General features: G+C 41.8%; 1 protein-coding gene across 3 annotated transcripts; it reads left to right on the forward strand.

The window, feature by feature from the left end:
• The first annotated feature begins 266 nt into the window (after window positions 1-266).
• Window positions 267-19,663, forward strand: LOC115137199 (E3 ubiquitin-protein ligase rififylin-like). 3 transcript variants are annotated; one of them, XM_029673349.2, is made up of 7 exons: window positions 267-473; window positions 3,585-3,805; window positions 4,461-4,880; window positions 5,118-5,204; window positions 9,580-9,790; window positions 11,289-11,312; window positions 13,529-19,663. In XM_029673349.2, the coding sequence occupies exons 2-7, from the start codon at window positions 3,629-3,631 to the stop codon at window positions 13,708-13,710; spliced, it is 1,101 nt and encodes a 366-aa protein (XP_029529209.1). In that variant the 5' UTR covers window positions 267-473; window positions 3,585-3,628; the 3' UTR covers window positions 13,711-19,663. The 3 variants fall into 3 exon arrangements, with proteins under 3 accessions (XP_029529209.1, XP_029529208.1, XP_029529210.1); XM_029673348.2 differs by having other exon boundaries at window positions 3,620-3,805; XM_029673350.2 differs by lacking the exon at window positions 5,118-5,204 and having other exon boundaries at window positions 3,620-3,805.
• Window positions 19,664-19,890: the final 227 nt, after the last annotated feature.

Genomic DNA, 19,890 nt, shown 5'->3' on the forward strand with positions numbered 1-19,890 from the left:
TTTTACTGCTACAACCAAATAGTGGCAGAGACATTCTGGATAAACCAATGGGTTTACAATGTGTGATATTTATTTGCAATGTAACCGATGGCATGTAATCACTTTAAATTGTTGAGGACTGTATTCATTAATCGCGTCGTTTTATTCGTGTCCACCAGAGGACACTACTTCCCTGGAAATAAAATGCTTGCAAAATTTATGAAAACTTTCGTACGTGTCTGCATTCAACTAGCGAGTCGAAATGTACGTGCACACGCATCAGCAACTCTCTGGGGCGATAGAAACTGGCCGGGGGAGTGTCACTGGCTAGAAGCACTTTCTTCCTGTTTCACTCCAACTAGCCAACTTCGATTTATTCCTTGTCATTTTGTGAGTGTCGGAGAACATAAGCTCCACAAAAGTCATCCTTAGTTCGTGAGCTACTTGCCAGCTGCTGCTAGCACGCGTTTCACGACCCCGGGCTTCGTGTCGAGGTAGCTATGTCGATCATTTCAACTCGATAAAGTTAGCAGCAGGAGCTAGCTAGCTTCTAACGTTAGTTTACTAGCCAGCTAGTATGGGCAGATGGTCTGCGTTCTCTAGTATCTGAACAGCTCAAATGTATTGGTAACTCAACGTAGTGAATTTACTTTTTGTGGTATGTTAGTAGGCAAACAAGTGACTGACAACAGCAGATTAATGGGAACACGTATTATGAAAAAAAGCTAGCTACATTGTTTTCTAGTCTTAACGTTACAGCTTTCTTTCCGGTCTTACTAAATATTTATTTGGGAGGATGATGGCGTGTCCATCTGTACGGGGACATTCCCCACAATTGTTTTGGTGCTGTGCCTCGTTCTGAGTGCGGTTGCTAACTACATACCGTACATATGGGTGGCTATATCTGTGTGATTGTGGACCCTGTGTCTTTGTTTTGGACTTTGCGACCCTGCAACTATTGCTGTCACAGTGTAATGTAAGTTACAGAAGTTGTATTAATGTCCACTAAACCTAACTAACTAGGTATACGTAAAGCCTATTGTAGTGCAAACGGTGACAATTGAGACACACTTGCTGTGTGGGGTTTTGAGTAGTCTACTCTGGTTTCTCAGTTCCTTTACAGTACACAAGTGTTTGGACGAATGCGTCTTACGTACATGGAGTTTCGTTAAGAGCTCCGACGCTCGGGCGGAACACGCATTGCTTGCGGTACGGTTTTGGAAGCATAAGGACTTCTTTCATATCAGCGAGAAACATTTTTTAAAAGTTAAATTGATACACACCTTTTTATATTGTCATTGTTCCCACACGGCCATCTATCCATGTTATACATCGTGTGTTTACGGAAGACTGTGTTAATTATTAGAATGCCAGAAACTACTTTAGTCACCGAAAAATATTTTCTAACTGCCAGTTAAAACAGTGTACATCAGTGGAGGCTGCTGAGGGGAGGACGGCTCATAATAATGTCTGGAATTGAATGGCATCAAACACATGGAAACCATGTTTGACGTATTTGATACCATTCCCCTATTTCTGCTCCAGCCATTACAACGAGCCCGTTCTCCCCAGTTAAGGTGCCACGAACCTCCTGTGGTGTACAGTGTCTATTTTGCATTTGTGAAATTATTTTGTGATGTGAAAGTAAAGGGCTTCATGTTAATAGAACCGTATCGCAATTGATAATCGAGTCACGTTTAGATGGAGTACTTGGCTGTCAGAGCCAGGTACTCCATCTTGGGCTACCCTGACCTACGCCACTAAAGCCAGTCTACAGGCACTAAAGCCAGTCTACAGGCACTAAAGCCAGTCTACAGCCACTAAAGCCAGCCAGTCTACAGCCACTAAAGCCAGCCAGTCTACAGCCACTAAAGCCAGTCTACAGCCACTAAAGCCAGTCTACAGCCACTAAAGCCAGTCTACAGCCACTAAAGCCAGTCTACAGCCACTAAAGCCAGTCTACAGCCACTAAAGCCAGTCGGCATCAAATGGACACTGGGTGTGAAGTGTCGTTTTTTTTTCATTTTTTTTTCATCCAACTGTTGCTTAACATTGATAGGGTAAGATAGCCTATATCAGGGCAGAATGTGCCTACTAGCCTGTAGGCTACTACTTTAGAATAAGGAGGGGGGACAGCTGTCTTTCACTTTGTATTATTATCAATCAGAAAATGTAACATTACATGGACATGGTCAGACTAATGTTAGTTTTACAAGTGATTCCTTCATTGTACAACTAGGCTTCCTTAACTCTGCACTGCATTCAGGCGTGAAACCTTTGCAGTTGGCCCCTGGATGCCTGAGGCACCAAGTCACTTTTCCCTCAGCTGTTCTCCACTTGATGCAGCCTGGTAGCAGGCATTTCCTTAGCAGCAGCTGTTGTGGATCTGCCTTGCTGTTTGGTAGGCGCTGTTAGTTCTGTCTTGTTTTGGTCTCTATGGCAGTGTGTTTGTGTGTAGCCTAGCTATTAAGTTCCACAGTGGAACCAGAGAATAAACAAGTGACCGAGAATTGGCCCTGCAGTAGTTGAAAACTGATCAATCCTATTGTCAATTCTTGAGAGATTGAGGGTGTAGCCTGAAGTTAGTTAGTAGACCTCACCTTACATGCTGTAAGGCCTGTATGTATTCATAAAGCGTCTGAGTAAGATTGCTGATCTAGGATCCTTTTGACCTTTTTGATCATAATGAATATTATAAACCGGATGGTTTGTGCCCTGAATGGATATTTGCTGAAAAGCTTTGGTATTTGACAAATGTATTGTTACTCTTCTAATTACATTGCTAACCAGTTTATAAGGCACCTCTGGGGTTTGTGGTATATGACCAGTATACCACGGCTAATGGCTGTATCCAGGCACGTGTAGTCATATACCACACTGCCTCAGGCCTTATTACTTAAATATTGCTTGGACAGGGGGACTTGATCCCAGATCAGCACTCCTACTGAATGCCAAGGTAACCTGTCTAAATGACTATCACCCCGTAGTACTCACATCTGTAGCTGTGAAATGCTTTGAAAGGCAGGTCATGGCTCACATCAATGCCATTATCCCAGACCCCCTGGACCCACTCCAATTCACATACCGCCCCACCAGCCCGTGCTCCTGCAGCTCTGACTGAAAACAAGCTCTGAATTAATGATGGGAGCCTTACTTCTGGTAGCCAAAAGCCAGCTACCTGCTCTCCTTACTGACAAAAGTTTGAGGCCAACGCCATTCACTTCACATATCTCATTCCAATTGCAATCCAAGTGTCATTGATTGAGCTGTATACGACATTGCACGTCCAAACATAATACCACCAATGCACTGTAACATCAGCACTTCAGTTGTTTTTGATATATCCTAGCCTACCTACTCAACCTCTCTTACAGCTCTTTCTCCACTGCATTACCCCAGCCCTTGCTCATGCCCTTCAAATAGCTCTAAAGTTTGCCCCACTCATACATACCCTGCCTCTTTAGTCACTCACTACTCACTCTGTTCATGATCTTGCCCATTCAACACATCCACAATCCTTACTCTTTTCTTTTTCTCCCACAAACTCTTAACTCAGTGGTCTGGCTTCACTAACCCACTCTCAATATTAACACGTGTGTGTCCAGGTGGTGAGACCATCTAAGAGTTGGTGTGTTTCCAGGTGTGGAGCATGTGGACGTCCTGCTGTAACTGGTTCTGTCTGGACACTGCCACGGTGGAGGAGAGCAACAGCAGCATGCGTCACCAGGCCTATACTAACTCAGGTTACAGCAGCTACCCATCGCCCCCACTCCCGGAACACACATGCAAAGCCTGCGGAAGCCGCTTCGTCACCCTTGTCAGAAAGGTAAAACACACTCAGCCCACCCTTTCCCAAATCCGGCCTTTGAGATCTGTAGAACGGCAGGTTTTTCATCCATCCTCTCTAATCAGTGGTTAATTCAGACCTGGCCAATTAGAAATTGATCAACATTGATAAAATACTTATCCAGAGACAGGTGAACTCATGGGTATAATTTTTATGTCTCTGTCCAGTATGAATGAAGTTAGAGGTAGTTTCGTGAGCCCATACTAACTAGTGTTAGTGCAATGACCGGAAGTCTACCGGAATGGCTAGCTTGCTGAGAAAAGAGAACCAGCAAAACTGCAGACCTCAAGACTTGACTCTTGACTATCCATGCTGCTCTTAGCTTTTTTTCTACACTCTACAATACCTCCATTATCTAGTGGAGGCATGAAAAGGGTCAAAACCAATGCAATGGTTATGTACTTTAATGTACCGGAACTAGCCTCAGGGCAAGATTTGAACAAGATGAGCATTTATGCTTCATGGTCTTTAATATCTAGACATTACGTTGTCAGTGTCCGGTTGGAGCAAAGCCTGGGACAAGTTTTAAAAGGAACTATTTTGGTCCCATAATTTACTGAATTATAACAGCCAGGGAGGGAAAATATGCTAACAGACTGACAGTGATTGTGTGTCGGTCTCCTCTCCCCCGCAGCATGTATGCGTGGACTGCAAGAAGAACTACTGCGGCAGTTGTTCGGCACAGCTTGAGCCCCGGCAACGCCTTTGCCACACTTGCCAGCGGTTTCACGGCACGCTTTTCGAGCGCACCGAGCTGATGAAGCTCAAGGTGAAGGACCTGCGCGACTACCTCCACCTGCACGAGGTCTCAACACAGATGTGCCGTGAGAAAGAGGAACTGGTGGAGCTGGTCCTGGGACAGCAGACACCATCATCCTCTGGTCCAATCATAAACCCTCTGACCCAAACACAGACCCCCACCGTGACCCAGCATGAGACAACTCCTCTTCCAGCCCCCACTACTACCACCACCACCACACCCTCCACACACCCCGACCCCACCTCCACAGACAATGTCCCTTCACAGCCGCCACCCACTCAGGAGGGCAGTCAGGTGAGGCCCGAACCCAAGAGAACCTACTATACCACACACGACTAACCCCTTACCCTTGTTTGTCTGTCAACCATTAATTTACAATTTTGTCCATCGCCTCACCTTTTGTGTTATGTAGCATTAACAATAGCTTGAGAATAGATTACTAACCTTCTGTATGGCCCCTTCAGTTAGAGCATGGCTAACTCTAGCTTGCTAATTAAGTGTTTTTGGTGTGTGGTGGGTTTTTGCTCGTAGACCCCGTCTGTGTTGTTGCCCTTGGGTCCTGAGGAGCCACTGGACACTGAGGGAGATACAGAGCTGCAGGGAGAGCAGGAGCTGCAGGTACTACAGCCTGACCCTGCTATAGTAGTACTGATGGCCCTAGCCATGGTACTACTATAGCAGCGATGGGAATCCTCTCCTTAGCCCTGGGCCTTTATTCATAAATTTGTAAGTCGCTCTGGATAAGAGCGTCTGCTAAATGACTTAAATGTAAATGTATGTCAGAGTAGGAGTGCTGATCTAGGATCAGCTCCCCCCTGATTCATTAGTCTAAAAGACAAAACAATTATATGATTTTTAGATCAGTGCTTGATTTTATTTTAAAATACATCAAAATGTTACACCAGGCAACAGATACATATACCAACATTTCAGAGGATTATAAACACAGTCTAAATACTTGTTTCCATTGTGGTCCTCTATTGGTAGGCAAGGGCTGCAGTTAAAAAACAAGTGACATGGGCACTGCCATAGATTCATTCAATCATACAGAGGCCAAATATTTAAATGTGTACAAAATATAAAGGCTATCTCAACATTAACCATGTCTTGCAGGAGTGTTTGAACCTACGACTGGCAGAAACAGTTTAAAACAAAAATCTGACGGGAGTTTGTTTCACTCTACCACTGCTGTATATAAAAATGTGTTCTGACCAGTAAAGTTCTTGAATCTATATGGCACAAAGTCTGTGGCACTGCCTCTGGTGGTGTAGGAATTAGTCCCTAACCACATAAAAATAGTTTTTCAGATGGGGGGGGGGGGCGGGCTGTACCCTACACAATTTTATGGGCCAACTTCAACTGAATTTTTTTTTTTTTTTTTTATCAACTGATAGCCACTGTAGTTCACAGAGCTGAGGATGTACAACATGAGCCCGAGGTCTAAGATTCAGAATGACCCTTGACATTTTATTCTGGGCTGTCTGTAGCTTGTTCTTGATGAACTTGGGGAACCACTCTACAGTACCAGGTAGTGCACACAACCAAAAATCAAAGTGAGGCTACACTAATTCTGCTAAAAGGGTTTTCATGGTCCCTTTGTCTAGAAAATTATTTCAGGTCTTGGCACATACTCTGAGACACTTCATGAATACAGGCCCTGATCTCATATGGGTCTCAGAACCTGCTTAGGTTGCTAGATATATTTTTGTTTTTACTATGTGTGCCCTATACAGAATGAGAACAAACATTCTGTGAAATAGAGGCCTGTAACATTTACCAGATTTGACCTCCATTGACGCAAGATGGGTTTCCTCCTCGAAGCTTTTAACTGTGATGGCTAGAACCTGCTTTGACAGGAAGTTATTAAAGGCTAGCATTCTCAGAAAGGGTAAAGGTTGATATGAAGGATTTACTACGACTTACTATGTTAAATATTAACTCAATTAAGGAAGTTGACCGTTGTATTATTTGTTAGCAAATCCGCGCAACCTCTCTGGTTAATGGTGGAAACTGGAATTGAAACTGTTTGTTGGATCATTGTAAATATTAGGAAGAGGAGTGTCCTATAGTGCCAGTCAAGAGTTTGGACACACCTACTCATTCCAGGGTTTTTCTTTATTTTTACTATTTTATACATTGTAGAATAATAGTGAAGACATCAAAACAATGAAATAACACATGGAATCGTGTAGTAACCCAAAGAATTGTTGAACAAATCAAAATATATTTGAGATTCTTCAAAGTAGCCACCCTTTGCCTTTAACAGCTTTGCACACTATTGGAATTCTCTCAACCATCTTCATGAACGCATTCCAATTAACCGGTGTGCCTGTTAATTTGTGGAATTTCTTTCCTTAATGTATTTAGGCCAGTCAGTTGTGTTGTGACAAGGTAGGGCCAGTATACCGAAGATAGCCCTATTTGGTAAATGACTAAGTCCATATTATGGCAAGAACCGAAATAAGCAAAGAGAAACGACAGTCCATTATTACTTTAAGACATGAAGGTCAGTAAATCTGGAACATTTCAAGAACTGAAAGTTTCTTCAATTGCAGTCACAAAAACAATCAAGTGCTATGATGAAATTGTCTCACATGAGGACCGCCACAGGAAAGGAAAACCCAGAGTTACCGCTGCTGCAGAGGATGCACCTCAGATTGCAGCCCAATTAAAAGATTCACAGAGTTCAAGTAAAAGACATCTCAACATCAACTGTTCAGAGGAGACTGCGTGAATCAGGCCTTCATGGTTGAATTGCTGCAAAGAAACCACTAAGGACACCAATAAGAAGAGGAGACTTGCTTGGGCCAAGAAAGACGAGCAATGACATGAGACCGCCGGAAGTCTGTCCTTTGGTCTGATGAGTCCAAATTTGAGATTTTTGGTTCCAACCGCTGTGTCTTGTGAGACTCAGAGTAGGTGAACGGATGAACTCTGCAAGTGTGGTTGCCACCGTGAATCATAGAGGAGGATCCACGGGTGCTTTGTTGGGGACACTGTCAGTGATTTATTTAAAATTCAATGCACACTTAACCATTATGGCTACCACAGCATTCTGCAGCAAAACGCCATCCCATCTGGTTTGCACTTAGTGGGACTATCATTTGTTTTTCAATAAGACAATGACCCAACACACCTCCAGGCTGTGTAAGGGCTATTTGACCAAGAAGGAGAGTGATGGAGTGCTGCATCATTTTTTTTATTTAACCTTTATTTAACTAGGCAAGTCAGTTAAGAAAAATCCTTATTTACAGATGACCTGGACTCCACAATCACCTGACCTCAACCCAATTGAGATGGTTTGGGATGAGTTGGACGACTGCAGGGTGAAGGAAAAGCAGCCAATAAGTGCTTAGCATATGTGGGAACTCCTTCAAGACTGTTGGGAAATTGTTGCTGGTTGAGAGAATGCCAAGAGTGTGCGAAGGTGTCACTGAGGCAAAGGGTGGCTGCTTTGAAGAGTCTCAAATATATAAAATATATTTTGATTTGTCTAACACTTTTTGGTTACTACATGATTTCATATGTGTTATTTAATAGTTTTGATGTATTCACTATTATTCTTGAATGAGTAGGTGTGTCTAAACTTTTAACTAGTATTGTATGTGTTTATTGTTCTTGGCTTCTGTGCCAGTCTGCCGTCTGTTCATTGTTAATCTATCATTCTCGCCTGTTATGTTGGTGGTGATGGGGTAAGGGTTTTGAATGGGTGTCAGAAGGCCAGGGTTGGTTAGGTTTTTGGTAAAATACGAGGTGGAGATAGACCAAGGATAATGGTTTCAAAACAATTTTACCTTTTTAATTGATCATTTTAAGCGGTTACCATATTTTTGTAAATTTTTGCCAACATGCATTACAAATGTATTACACCACATGTTTTAATGTATTAAACTTTGGCACATGCCATTAGGCTATAGGAGGATTGAATGTGTTAAGATACGGCTGTGATAGAGTAAGGGTTGGGGTCAAGATATGCTCTGCGTTTGCTGAAGGACAAGTGTAATTTCAGACTTGCGACACCCTTTCAAATTATTTTTTCATCTTGACATATGGTGAGTTTAGATATATTTAGTTTACTCATACTGTAGGACTGTTTTAGACCCTCCAGTGCCATTGTGCTCAGACAGAGTCCCATTGTAGAGCAGTGTTTTGTTGTTTGATGGCTGGCTCTCCATGTCTGCATGGTGTGCCCCATTATTCACATGTCTGTCAGAAATGTAGGACCTTGTAGCCAAGCAGTAATCTATTCTTATCCCCACTGATGGATTTCAGCTTTGGCATGTAATGTGGCGTGTTGCCATTTCCTGCACTGTGGCTGTGAATGCCCCATGTGACTGACACTGTTCCTCTTAATACAGTTTGGGTTGGGGTAGCTAAACAAGATAGTTGATGTTCGCAAATTGTCGACCTAGAAATAGATCTCAAAGAACCAAAATCCATCTTGTGGTGTAGGTTCTAGGCCCGTCTTCAGTGTCTAAGAGCAGTAGTACTGATCTAGGATCAGTTCCCCCATGTTGTTAATAATAAGGTTCCAAAAAGGCTAAACTGATCCTAGATCAGCACTACTTTGAAATTCTTTATGAATATGGGCCCTGTTCAGTTAGTGTATGGATGGATCCCTTTAATCAATAATTATGACATTCAAACATGATGGCTGTCAATGTGATGTGATTGTTCACGATTTCTGTCTGACCTTAGAAAATCAGGAATAGCCTATCATTTGTGTCATTCCATTCTAATGAACCTGTAACCTTTTTCACTAGATTTTTATTTTATGCCAATCAAGCGCGCTTTAAGGAGGGTGCAACATACTGAACATGGCTGTTAAAAAATGTCAGGAATCGAGCTGAATTGATACCTGACTCTTAAATGCACGAGTTGGTTATAGATCAATGCATGTCCGTTTTACAGGCCCTTAACACAATGTATCTGAACTTTCCACAACATTGTTCACTATTGAATGCCACTCTGATTTTGTTATGCTGTTGCTCAGTCCTCAGACACAGATGAGGTGCTGGCACCAGGCCGCAGGGCGTCGCTGTCAGACCTGGCCACGGCAGATGACATCGAGGCCCTCAGCGTCCGGCAGCTCAAGGAGATCCTAGCCCGTAACTTTGTCAACTACAAGGGCTGCTGCGAGAAGTGGGAGCTAATGGAGAGGGTCACCCGCCTCTACCATGACCAGAAGGACCTCCAGAATCTGGGTAAAGGACGTTTTACCTGCAATGATTGTGATATATGGTTGTTTTCCCTACCGGCATCATAGTTGAACTGGGGTGTATTTACTAGGAATCAAAACAGCACGTAACTGGGAGGGACATTCTGAATTTGTCCAATAAGAACCTTGTTTTTGTTGAAAAAAAGATTGTTGCAAAGCAGTTTACTACGATGTGCACTAATAAATACACCCCGGATAGTAAGTTGTTCTGGATAAGAGTGTATGCTAAATTACTCAAATTTAGAGGACTGTAATATGAGACATCCTGTTTGAACTTCTATTACAGAAGCCCACTTTTCGCTTACTCACTTAGCTAGGTTACTGTAGGGCTAATATACAGTGCAAACCCCTGACTTTTTCCATATTTTGTTACGTTACAGCCTTGTATTTTATGTATTTTAGAATAAATAACAATAGTCACTGACAGAGCTCCAGAGTTATTCTGTGGAGATGGGAGAACCTTCCAGAAGGACATCCATCTCTGAAGCACTCCACCAATCAGGCTTTATGGTAGAGTGGCCAGACGGATGCCACTCAGTAAAAGGCACATGACAGCCCGCTTGGAGTTTGCCAAAAGGTACCTAAAGGACTCTCAGACCATGAGAAACAAGATTCTCTGGTCTAATTAAACCAAGATTGCACACTTTGGCCTTAATGCCAAGCGTCACGTCTGGAGGAAACCTGGCACCATCCCTACAGTGAAGTGTGGTGGGGGCAGCATCATGATGTGGGGATGTTTTTCAGCAGCATGGACTGGGAGATTAGTCAGGATCGAGGGAAAGATAAACGGATCAAAGTACAGAGATCCTTGATGAAGACCTGCTCCAGAGTTGGGGTGAAGGTTCACCTTTCAGCAGGGCAATGACCCTAAGAACACAGCCAAGACAACACAGGAGTGGCTTCAACAAAATACTGAGTAGTGTCTGAATACGTTATGTGATATTCCCATGTAAATTTACAAACATTTCTAAAATCCTGTTTTTGCTTTGTCATTATGGGGTATTGTTTGTAATTTGAGGTGGGGGGACGACAATTAGAATAATTTTAGAATAAGGCTGTAACATGACAAAATGTGGAAAAAGTGAAGTGGTCTGAATACTTTACAAATGCGCTGTATATAATTATTAGAACCTCCGATTCCCATTTCAACTGAGGCAGCAACACTGCAGGCTCCATGGCAACTTCCACCCCAATATGTTTGTAGTTTAACAAATTGTTGTGAAAATTCATAAATTATGGAAAGGCAGCTAATGATATGGCATGTGCATTTGTTTGTCTGATTTGAGGCTTGACACATGCAACATGAAATACCTCTCAAATTAAATGTTTTACTATTACTGAAGTTTATATCTTGTAAAACAACAGGGAATTTGTTAATTGACATTTTTTGGTTTTATTATTCCATTTTTGAAAATGAATTGCATCATTCAAGGAAGTGTTTAACATGCTTTTTTTTTCATTTTATTCTTCCCTGTATCCTCCAGTTTCAAGTACAAATGACGGCACAGGTGAGCCCCCTCCCCTCCCCTCCCCCTGGGCGTTTAAGGCAATGCAAAGCTCCCCAAGATGAAAGCTGAAACTCTTCCGCTTGGCATGACAATGGTGAAAGTGCCTTGAACAATCAATTATGAGCTTTAGGTATTATAACTCTCAGATTAATAAGTTGGTTGAGTGTTAACTTCTTATGGCTGCAGGGGCCTCAGTCTGTTGCTAAAATATGCATATTATTAAATAGTATTGGATAGAAAACACTGTTTCTAAAACTGTTTGAATGATGTCTGTGAGTATAACAGAACTCATATGGCAGGCAAAAACCTGAGACGAAATCCAAACAGGAAGTGAGAAATCTGAGGTTGGTCGATTTTTAACCCAGGCCCGATTGAATTCACAGTGGGATATGAAGTTGCACTTCCTAGGGCTTCCACTAGATGTCAACCGTCTTTAGAAACTTGAATGAGGCTGTGTTGTGGGACTGAATAAGAGCTGAGTCAGGTTACTGGCAGAGAGCCATTTCCTGGTCACGCGCATCCCACATGATATCGACCTGCGTTCCATTGCTCCTCTCCGGTTGGAACTTTATTGAAGATTTATGATTAAAAACATCCTAATGATTGATTCTATACTTAGTTTGAAATGTTTCTTCGACCTGTAATATAACTTTTTGAAGTTTTTGTCCGAAGTAATGCTCGACCTGCACGAGCGTTTGGATATGTGTACCTAACGCGCTAAAGTAGCTATTTGAACATAAATAATGGACATTATCGAACAAATCAAGCATTTATTGTGGAACTGCGATTCCTGGGAGTGCATTCTGATGAAGATCATCAAAGGTAAGGGAATATTTATAATGTGATTTCTGGGTTCTGTTGACTACAACATGGCTGCTAATTTTATTATTTTTCTGAGCGCCGTCTCAGATTATTGCATGGTTTGCTTTTTCCGTAAAGTTTTTTTGAAATCGGTTGCATTAAGGAGAGGTACAGTGGGGCAAAAAAGTATTTAGTCAGCCACCAATTGTGCAAGTCCTCCCACTTAAAAAGATGAGGCCTGTAATTTTCATCATAGGTACACTTCAACTATGACAGACAAAATGCGATTTTTTTTCTCCAGAAAATCACATTGTAGGATTTTTATGGTGGAAAATAAGTATTTGGTCACCTACAAACAAGCAAGATTTCTCTCACAGACCTGTAACTTCTTCTTGAAGAGGCTCCTCTGTCCTCCTCTGTCCGTGTTGCCCAGCAACAGCCCCAAAACATCACTGCTCTAGAGGAGATCTGCATGGAGGAATGGGCCAAAATCCCAGCAACAGTGTGTGAAAACCTTGTGAAGACTTGCAGAAAACGTTTGACCTCTGTCATTGCCAACAAAGGGTATATAACAAAGTATTGAGAAACTTTTTTTTATTGACTAAATACTTATTTTCCACCATAATTTGCAAATAAATTCATAAAAAATCCTACAATGTGATTTTCTGGAATTGTTTTTCTCATTTTGTCTGTCATAGTTGAAGTGTACCTATGATGAAAATTACAGGCCTCATCTTTTTAAGTGGGAGAACTTGCACAATTGGTGGCTGACTAAATACTTTCTTGCCCCACTGTATATCTATAATTCCATGTGTATAACTTGTATTATCATCTACATTTATGATGAGTATTTCTGTTGAATCGATGTGGCTATGCAAAATCACTGAATGTTTTTGGAACTAGTGAACGTAACGCACCAATGTAAACTCAGATTTCTTTATATAAATATGAACTTTATCAAACAAAATGTACATGTATTGTGTAACATGAAGTCCTATGAAGATCATCAAAGGTTAGTGATGAATTTTATCTTTATTTGTGATTTTTGTGACTCCTCTCTTTGGCTGGAAAAATAGCTGTGTTTTTCTGTGGCTTGGTGGTGACCTAACATAATCGTTTCTGGTGCTTTTGCTGTAAAGCCTATTTGAAATCGGACACTGTGTCGGAATTAACAACAAGATTACCCTTTTAAAACAGTATAAGATACATGTATCTTTGAGGAATTTAATTTATGAGATTTCTGTTTTGAATTTGGCTCCCTGCACTTTCACTGGCTGTTGTCATATCATCCCGTTAACGAGATTGCAGCCCTAAGAAGTTTTAACAAGCTGTCTTTGGTCAACTGAGTACAAGCTAGTATTTAATGAAATGTGTTTCTGTGTAAGGGTGTTTTTTCCCTTGTTTCTTTCTCCCAGACCCCAGTGGTACCCCTGGCCAGGAAGAGAACCTGTGTAAGATCTGCATGGACTCTCCTATTGACTGTGTCCTGCTGGAGTGCGGCCACATGGTCACCTGCACCAAGTGTGGCAAGAGGATGAACGAGTGCCCCATCTGCAGGCAGTATGTGGTGCGCGCCGTTCACATCTTTAGAGCCTGAGACCTACTAAGCCTTGGGAATCTCCCCCCCACCTACCTCCCGTAAATTAACAAGGGACTTGCTACATGTGGCCTTACCACCCATAGGGCGGCAGGGTAGCCTAGTGGTTAGAGCGTTGGACTAGTAACCGGAAGGTTGCAAGTTTGAACCCCCGAGCTGACAAGGTACAAATCTGTCATTCTGCCCCTGAACAGGCAGTTAACCCACTGTTCCTAGGCCGTCATTGAAAATAAGAATTTGTTCTTAACTGACTTGCCTAGTTAAATTAAAATTGTACTTAAAAAAAAAATAGGCTAGACCAGGGGTATTCAACTCTTACCATATGAGGTCCGGAGGCTGTTGGTTTTCTGTTCTACCTGATACATATTTGCATCTACCTGGTGTCCAAAGTGTAAATCAGTCTGTGATTAGAGGGGAACAATGGAATAAAAGCATTGGAACTGGCTTTGAGGTCCAGAGTTGAGTTTGAGGGGACTAACCTCCTCTCCCTCCAGTTCTCCACTGCTCTGATGGTCCTGGAGACCCAGAGTACTGGTTCCCCCTGCTGGAGGGATGACCAGGGGAGGTTATACCTTCAAGAAACCACACAAACCCAATGACTGGACATGGGCACTTCCTCCTTTTATTGACTGGACTCCTACAGCTCATATCTTAAAGCCGATAAGGATATTATGTCATATTATTAGAATAAGAGTGCCTAATAACATATGTATTTTTCCTTTGGAGACCTATTACAAGTAAATACAGTAAGGGGTCATATATGACCCCTTACTGTATATGTATATATGTATGTATGTATATGTATGAATGTATGAAGGAACTGTGTGTGTGTGTGTGTGGTGTGTGTGTATATACATACATACACACACACACCCACACAGTTCCTTCGGAAAGTATTCAGAACCCTAGACTTTTCCCACATTTTGCTACGTTATAGCCTTATTCTAAAATGTATTCAATTATTTTTCCCCCTCATCAATCTACACACAATACCCCATAATGAACAAGCAAAAACGGTTTCTTAAAAAAAAAATGTTTTCTAATTTATTAAAAATATAAAACTGAAATATCACAAGTATTCAGACCCTTTCCTCAGTACTTTGTTGAAGCACCTTTTGGCAGCGAATACAGCCTCGAGTCTTCATGTGTATGACTCTACAAGCAGATCCTGCAGATCCTCTCAAGCTCTGTCAAGTTGGATGGGGAGCGTTGCAGCACAGCTATTTTCAGGTCTCCAGAGATGTTCGATCGGGTTCATGTCTGGGCTCTGGCTGGGGGTACTCAAGGACATTCAGAGACTTGTCCCAAAGCCACTCCTGTGTTGTCTTGGCTGTGTGCTTAAGGTTGTTGTCATGTTGAAAGGTGACCCTTCTCCCCAGTCTGTGGTCCTGAGCACTCTGGAGCAGGTTTTCATCAAGGATCTCTCTCTATTTTGCACCATTCATCTTTCCCTCGATCCTGACTGGTCTCCCAGTCCATGCTGCTGAAAAACATCCCCACATCATGATGCTGCCACCATGCTTCACCGTAGAGATGGTGCCAGGTTTCCTCCAGACGTGACACTTGGCATTCATGCCAAAGAGTTCAATCTTGGTTTCATTAGTCCAGAGAATCTTGTTTCTCATGGTCTGAGAGTCCTTTGGTGCCTTTTGGTAAACTCCAAGCAGGCTGTCATGTGCCTTTTACTGAGTGCCTTCCGTCTGGCCACTACCATAAAGGCCTGATTGGTGGAGTGCTCCAGAGATGGTTGTCCTTCTGGAAGGTTCTCCCATCTCCACAGAGGAGTACTGTTAGTGTGACCATCAGGTTCTTGGGCACCTCCCTGACCAAGGCCCTTCTCTACTGATTGCTCAGTTTGGCAGAGCGGCCAGCTCTAGGAAGAGTCTTGGTGGTTCCAATCTTCTTCCATTTAAGAATGATGGAGGCCACTGTGTTCTTGGGGACCTTCAATGCTGAGAAAAAAACATGTTGTACCCTTCTCAAGATCGGTGACTCGACACAATCGTGTCTCAGAGCTCTACTGACAATTCCTTCGATCTCATTGCTTGTTTTTTGCTTTGACATGCACTGTCAACTGTTGGACCTTATATAGACAGGTGTGTGCCTTTCCAAATCATGTCCAATAACTTGAATTTGCTAAAGGTGGACTCCAATCAAGTTTTAGAAATAGGATAATCAATGGAAACAAAATGCACCTGAGATCAATTTCGAATCTCATAGCAAAGGGTCTGAATACTTATGTAAATAAGGTATTTCTGTTTTTAATAAATGAGCTTTGTCATTATTGGCTATTGTGTATAGATTGACGAGAAACATTTCAATTAATCAATTTTAGAATAAGGCTGTAACGTAACAAAATATGGGAAAGGGGACGGGGTCTGAATACTTTCCGAATGCATTGTATAAGCCCCAAGTGCTCTTAATAATAGATTGTATTCATGTAACTGTTAGAGTTGAACCCCAGTAAAAGGGAAAGCAGTTACATTAGTGGTTGAGCTGAGAACACATCCATAGGATTTCTCTGTGTCTGTCGTTTCTCTGCATTTGGAAAAGCAGCAACGTCCACTGTGGTGGTAGAGTTTAAATGCCTTAAGTCTGTTAAGGGTTCAGAGCTTGATAAGTTACAGCGGCCAGGGAAATACCTGCAGATTGGGGCTGGCTGGCTCACATTCTCCCAGCGTGCCGCTTGTGCCTGGGGCCTCCAACTCAAAACTGTGTTGCTGTGTGCCAGAAATGAAATGCATGCTTGTTCTGTAACCCATAGACACTGCATACATTGTTTCTCAATTAAGCCAGTTGACATAAGCAAAGTTGACAGACGTTCACTCAATCCCTCTGCTGTGGAATCAGGTGGAGACACGGTTTTAGTGCTTACACGTTAGCCTGGTCCCAGATCTGTTTATGCTGAATTGCCAACTCCTATGGTTATTGTCATGTCAAACCGAGAGTACCCTGAAGGAGAGGCCTTTTTTCCCCATGCAAACGGCACTACCCACCATACTTTGTACGTACACACTACGGGTGCCATGCACCAACGAGGAGAGTGGACCGTGAAGGTGACAAGGACCAGAGACGTCCTGACCAGCGCAACAAACTAATGAGGCAGAATTACTTAAGAAGCTTCTGACCTAAGGGGTTTGCATGACAACGACCATAGGAGTTGGCTATACAGCACAAACAAATCCGGGGACCTGGCTACTTATGCTGACAGTGGGAGAGAATATGTGGATCAGTGGTCCTTCACTACTCCAACTATATCCAAGTGCTTTATCCTTCCAATACTCAACCGCTCGTTGACTGTATTGATATCTTTCAACATTGACCAAAGGCCCTTACCCATGCTATAGTATTTAGAATTGAGATAAATCCAACCATGTCAGGATAGCCTGGTGTATCTAGATCTAGTTGTGCATAATATGTGTTTTCATGACACATGTACATGAAAGATGAGTTGTCAAAAGTACAAGCAGATATTTGGCATTGCCCAAGATGAAGGTTAACTCTTAAAGACATCTCATCTGTTTGGCTGTTTGGTTAAGTACCTTAACTCCAAGATGATTTAATTAATGGAGTTGAGTGCAGACTAGAGTTATTTAGAAAAAATATATATATATTTACGAACCTCCAACTCCTTCGAGTCGCTGTGCAGTTGATAATTAATTATTTTTCAAATTCTTAATCCCGTACCATGTTTGTCCTCTGTTTGCATGCCTTTCTTTGATGAAATCCATAATTTTTAATAAAACTTAGTCAAATACAACCACTGACTGTTTCCTTTTTGAGAGATTTAATTGACACATGCGCATTCACGCTGAGTTGCCATCTTAGAACAACAGCAATGAAAAAAGTCGGTTGTATTTTGATTAACGTGTAATTAAAAAGTAGGCATTTTTGCAAACAAAGGCCTGAAACAACAAAGATAGGTACACGGTAAGGGTTTAAGAATTTACATTTTTGAAGAATCGACTGGGAGGTTCAATTAAACTCTAGTCTGTGCTCAACTTTGAGTTGAGGAACTTGGCTACCATTTGGCATGAGTCTAAAGGTTCAACAATGGTGAAAGTGTCTTGAACAATGCATTGTCCATGATCAGCTATAGGTATAACTCTCTGATTTAATGACAGGTAGTTGAGTGGTTTGCATACTCCAGTGCTAGACCTCCAGTCCCTCCCTATCCCTACTGACCATAATGAAAGATAGACTCTTAATAAGTGGCTTTCAAAAACCAGCACCTTTATTCATGACAGTGAGCACACAATGTACTTTTGAAAAGAATGCAACGTTGTGAAATCGTGTGCTTGATCGGTTAGATGGAAAATGTGTATTGTCAAGATGATAGAGCACTAAGCTACATTAAATCAATTAAGCTCTGTATAGCATAAGGAAGGAGTCTGGAATTAAGATGGCTCCTTTTTGTCCCAAATTTCACCCTCTCTCCAAAATAGTGCACTATATATAGGGGATGGGGTGCAATTTGGGACACCGGCATTGCTTGATGAAAAGAAGTGTACTTGACCTACAGTACCAGTCAAAAGTTTGGACACGCCTACTTATTCAAGGATTTTTCTTTGTAGTGAAGACAATGTAGAAAATAGTAAAAATTATCTATGAACTAACACATATGGCATCATGTAGTAACCAAAAAAGTGTTAAACAAAGATTTATTCTGAGTAGCCATCCTTTGCCTTGATGACAGCTTTGCACACTCTTGGCATTCTCTCAACTAGCTTAACATGGAATGCTATTCCAACCATCTAGAAGGAGTTCCCACATGCTGAGCACTTGGTGGCTGCTTTTCCTTTACTCTGCAGTTGTCCTCGTCATCCCAAACCATCTCAATTGGGTTGAGGTTGGATGATTGTGGAGGCCAGGTCATCTGAAGCAGCACTCATCACTCTCCTTCTTGGTCAAATAGCCCTTACACAGCCTGGAGGTGTGTTGGGTCATTGTCTTGTTGAAAAATAAATGATAGTCCCACTAAGTGCAAACCAGATGGGATGGTGTTTTGCTGCAGAATGCTGTGGTAGCCATACTGGTTAAGTGCGCTTTGAATTCTAAATAAATCACTGACATTGTCACCATCACACCTCCTCCATGCTTCATGGTGGAAACGACATGTGTAGATCATCCGTTCACCTACTCTGCGTCTCACAAAGACACGGCGGTTGGAATCAAAAATGTCAAATTTTGACTCCTCAGATCAAAGGACAGACTTCCACCGGTCTAATGTTCATTGCTCATGTTTCTTGGCCCAAGCAGGTCTTCTTACTCCTTTAGTGGTGGTTTCTTTGCAGCAATTCGACCATGAAGGCCTGATTCACGCAGTCTCCGCTGAACAGTTGATGATTAGATGTCTGTTGCTTGAACTCTGAAGCATTTATTTGGGCTGCAATTTCTGAGGCTGGTAACTAATGAACTCTAATGAATGGAGCCAGTTTCATCATAGCGCTTGATAGTTTCTTCAAGTGCAGTCGCAAAAACATTCAGTTCTTGAAATGATCCGGATATATTTGGATTTGTTTAACCCATTTTTGGTTACTACAAAAACTATTTCATAGTTTTGATGTCTTCACTATTATTGTACAATGTAGAAAATAGTAAAAATAAAAAGCCTATGAATGAGTAGGTGTGTCAAATTTAGACTGGTACCATATTTTTCTTACTGATAAATTAGGCTTTTTGAATTTATTTACTTGACTTTGATTTTTAGGTTGCGATTAGATTTTTAGCATCTGCAAAAGAGTTCATAAATACCATTGAATTTACAGACCTTGAATTTACAGATGTGACTTGTCTTTATTTTCCACCAGATCTCTTAACAGCATTTTGAGCCAAACATTCTATTTTCTTAACTGCTTTGATACATCTCTGAAAGACTCTTTAATATAAAAACTACCAAATAATTGTAGGTACATTCTTCTGAATTTCTTCTAATAAAAATATTTCCACATTTTCTTTGTCTTAGGCCTATTATTTACCCAGAGAGTGTCACAGTAGACTGAATGGTGATAACTGGTTTTTCCAGTCTGATGACTCGGGTTGGGGTGTGTGTGCATGTACGGTAAGATGGAATCCCATGAGTTCACCTCACTTGAAGGGAACTTCTCAGATTCCTATAATGACCTCAACTATAATGTAGTGCTCTTTGAGAGGATGGAGCAGCTGTATTTTGTTACAGAT

The sequence above is a fragment of the Oncorhynchus nerka genome, linkage group LG11 (genome assembly GCF_034236695.1).
Source record: "Oncorhynchus nerka isolate Pitt River linkage group LG11, Oner_Uvic_2.0, whole genome shotgun sequence".
Classification (NCBI taxonomy): Eukaryota; Metazoa; Chordata; class Actinopteri; order Salmoniformes; family Salmonidae; genus Oncorhynchus; species Oncorhynchus nerka.

What these genes read in the sequence shown, in the direction of transcription:
- LOC115137199 (XM_029673349.2), top strand. Translation starts at nt 3,629, where the DNA reads ATGTGGACGTCCTGCTGTAACTGGTTCTGTCTGGACACTGCCACGGTG. An exon ending in AGGGAGAGCAGGAGCTGCAG is followed by an intron (nt 5,205 to 9,579) that starts GTACTACAGCCT and finishes GCTGTTGCTCAG; the next exon opens with TCCTCAGACACAGATGAGGT. An exon ending in AAGTACAAATGACGGCACAG is followed by an intron (nt 11,313 to 13,528) that starts GTGAGCCCCCTC and finishes TCTTTCTCCCAG; the next exon opens with ACCCCAGTGGTACCCCTGGC.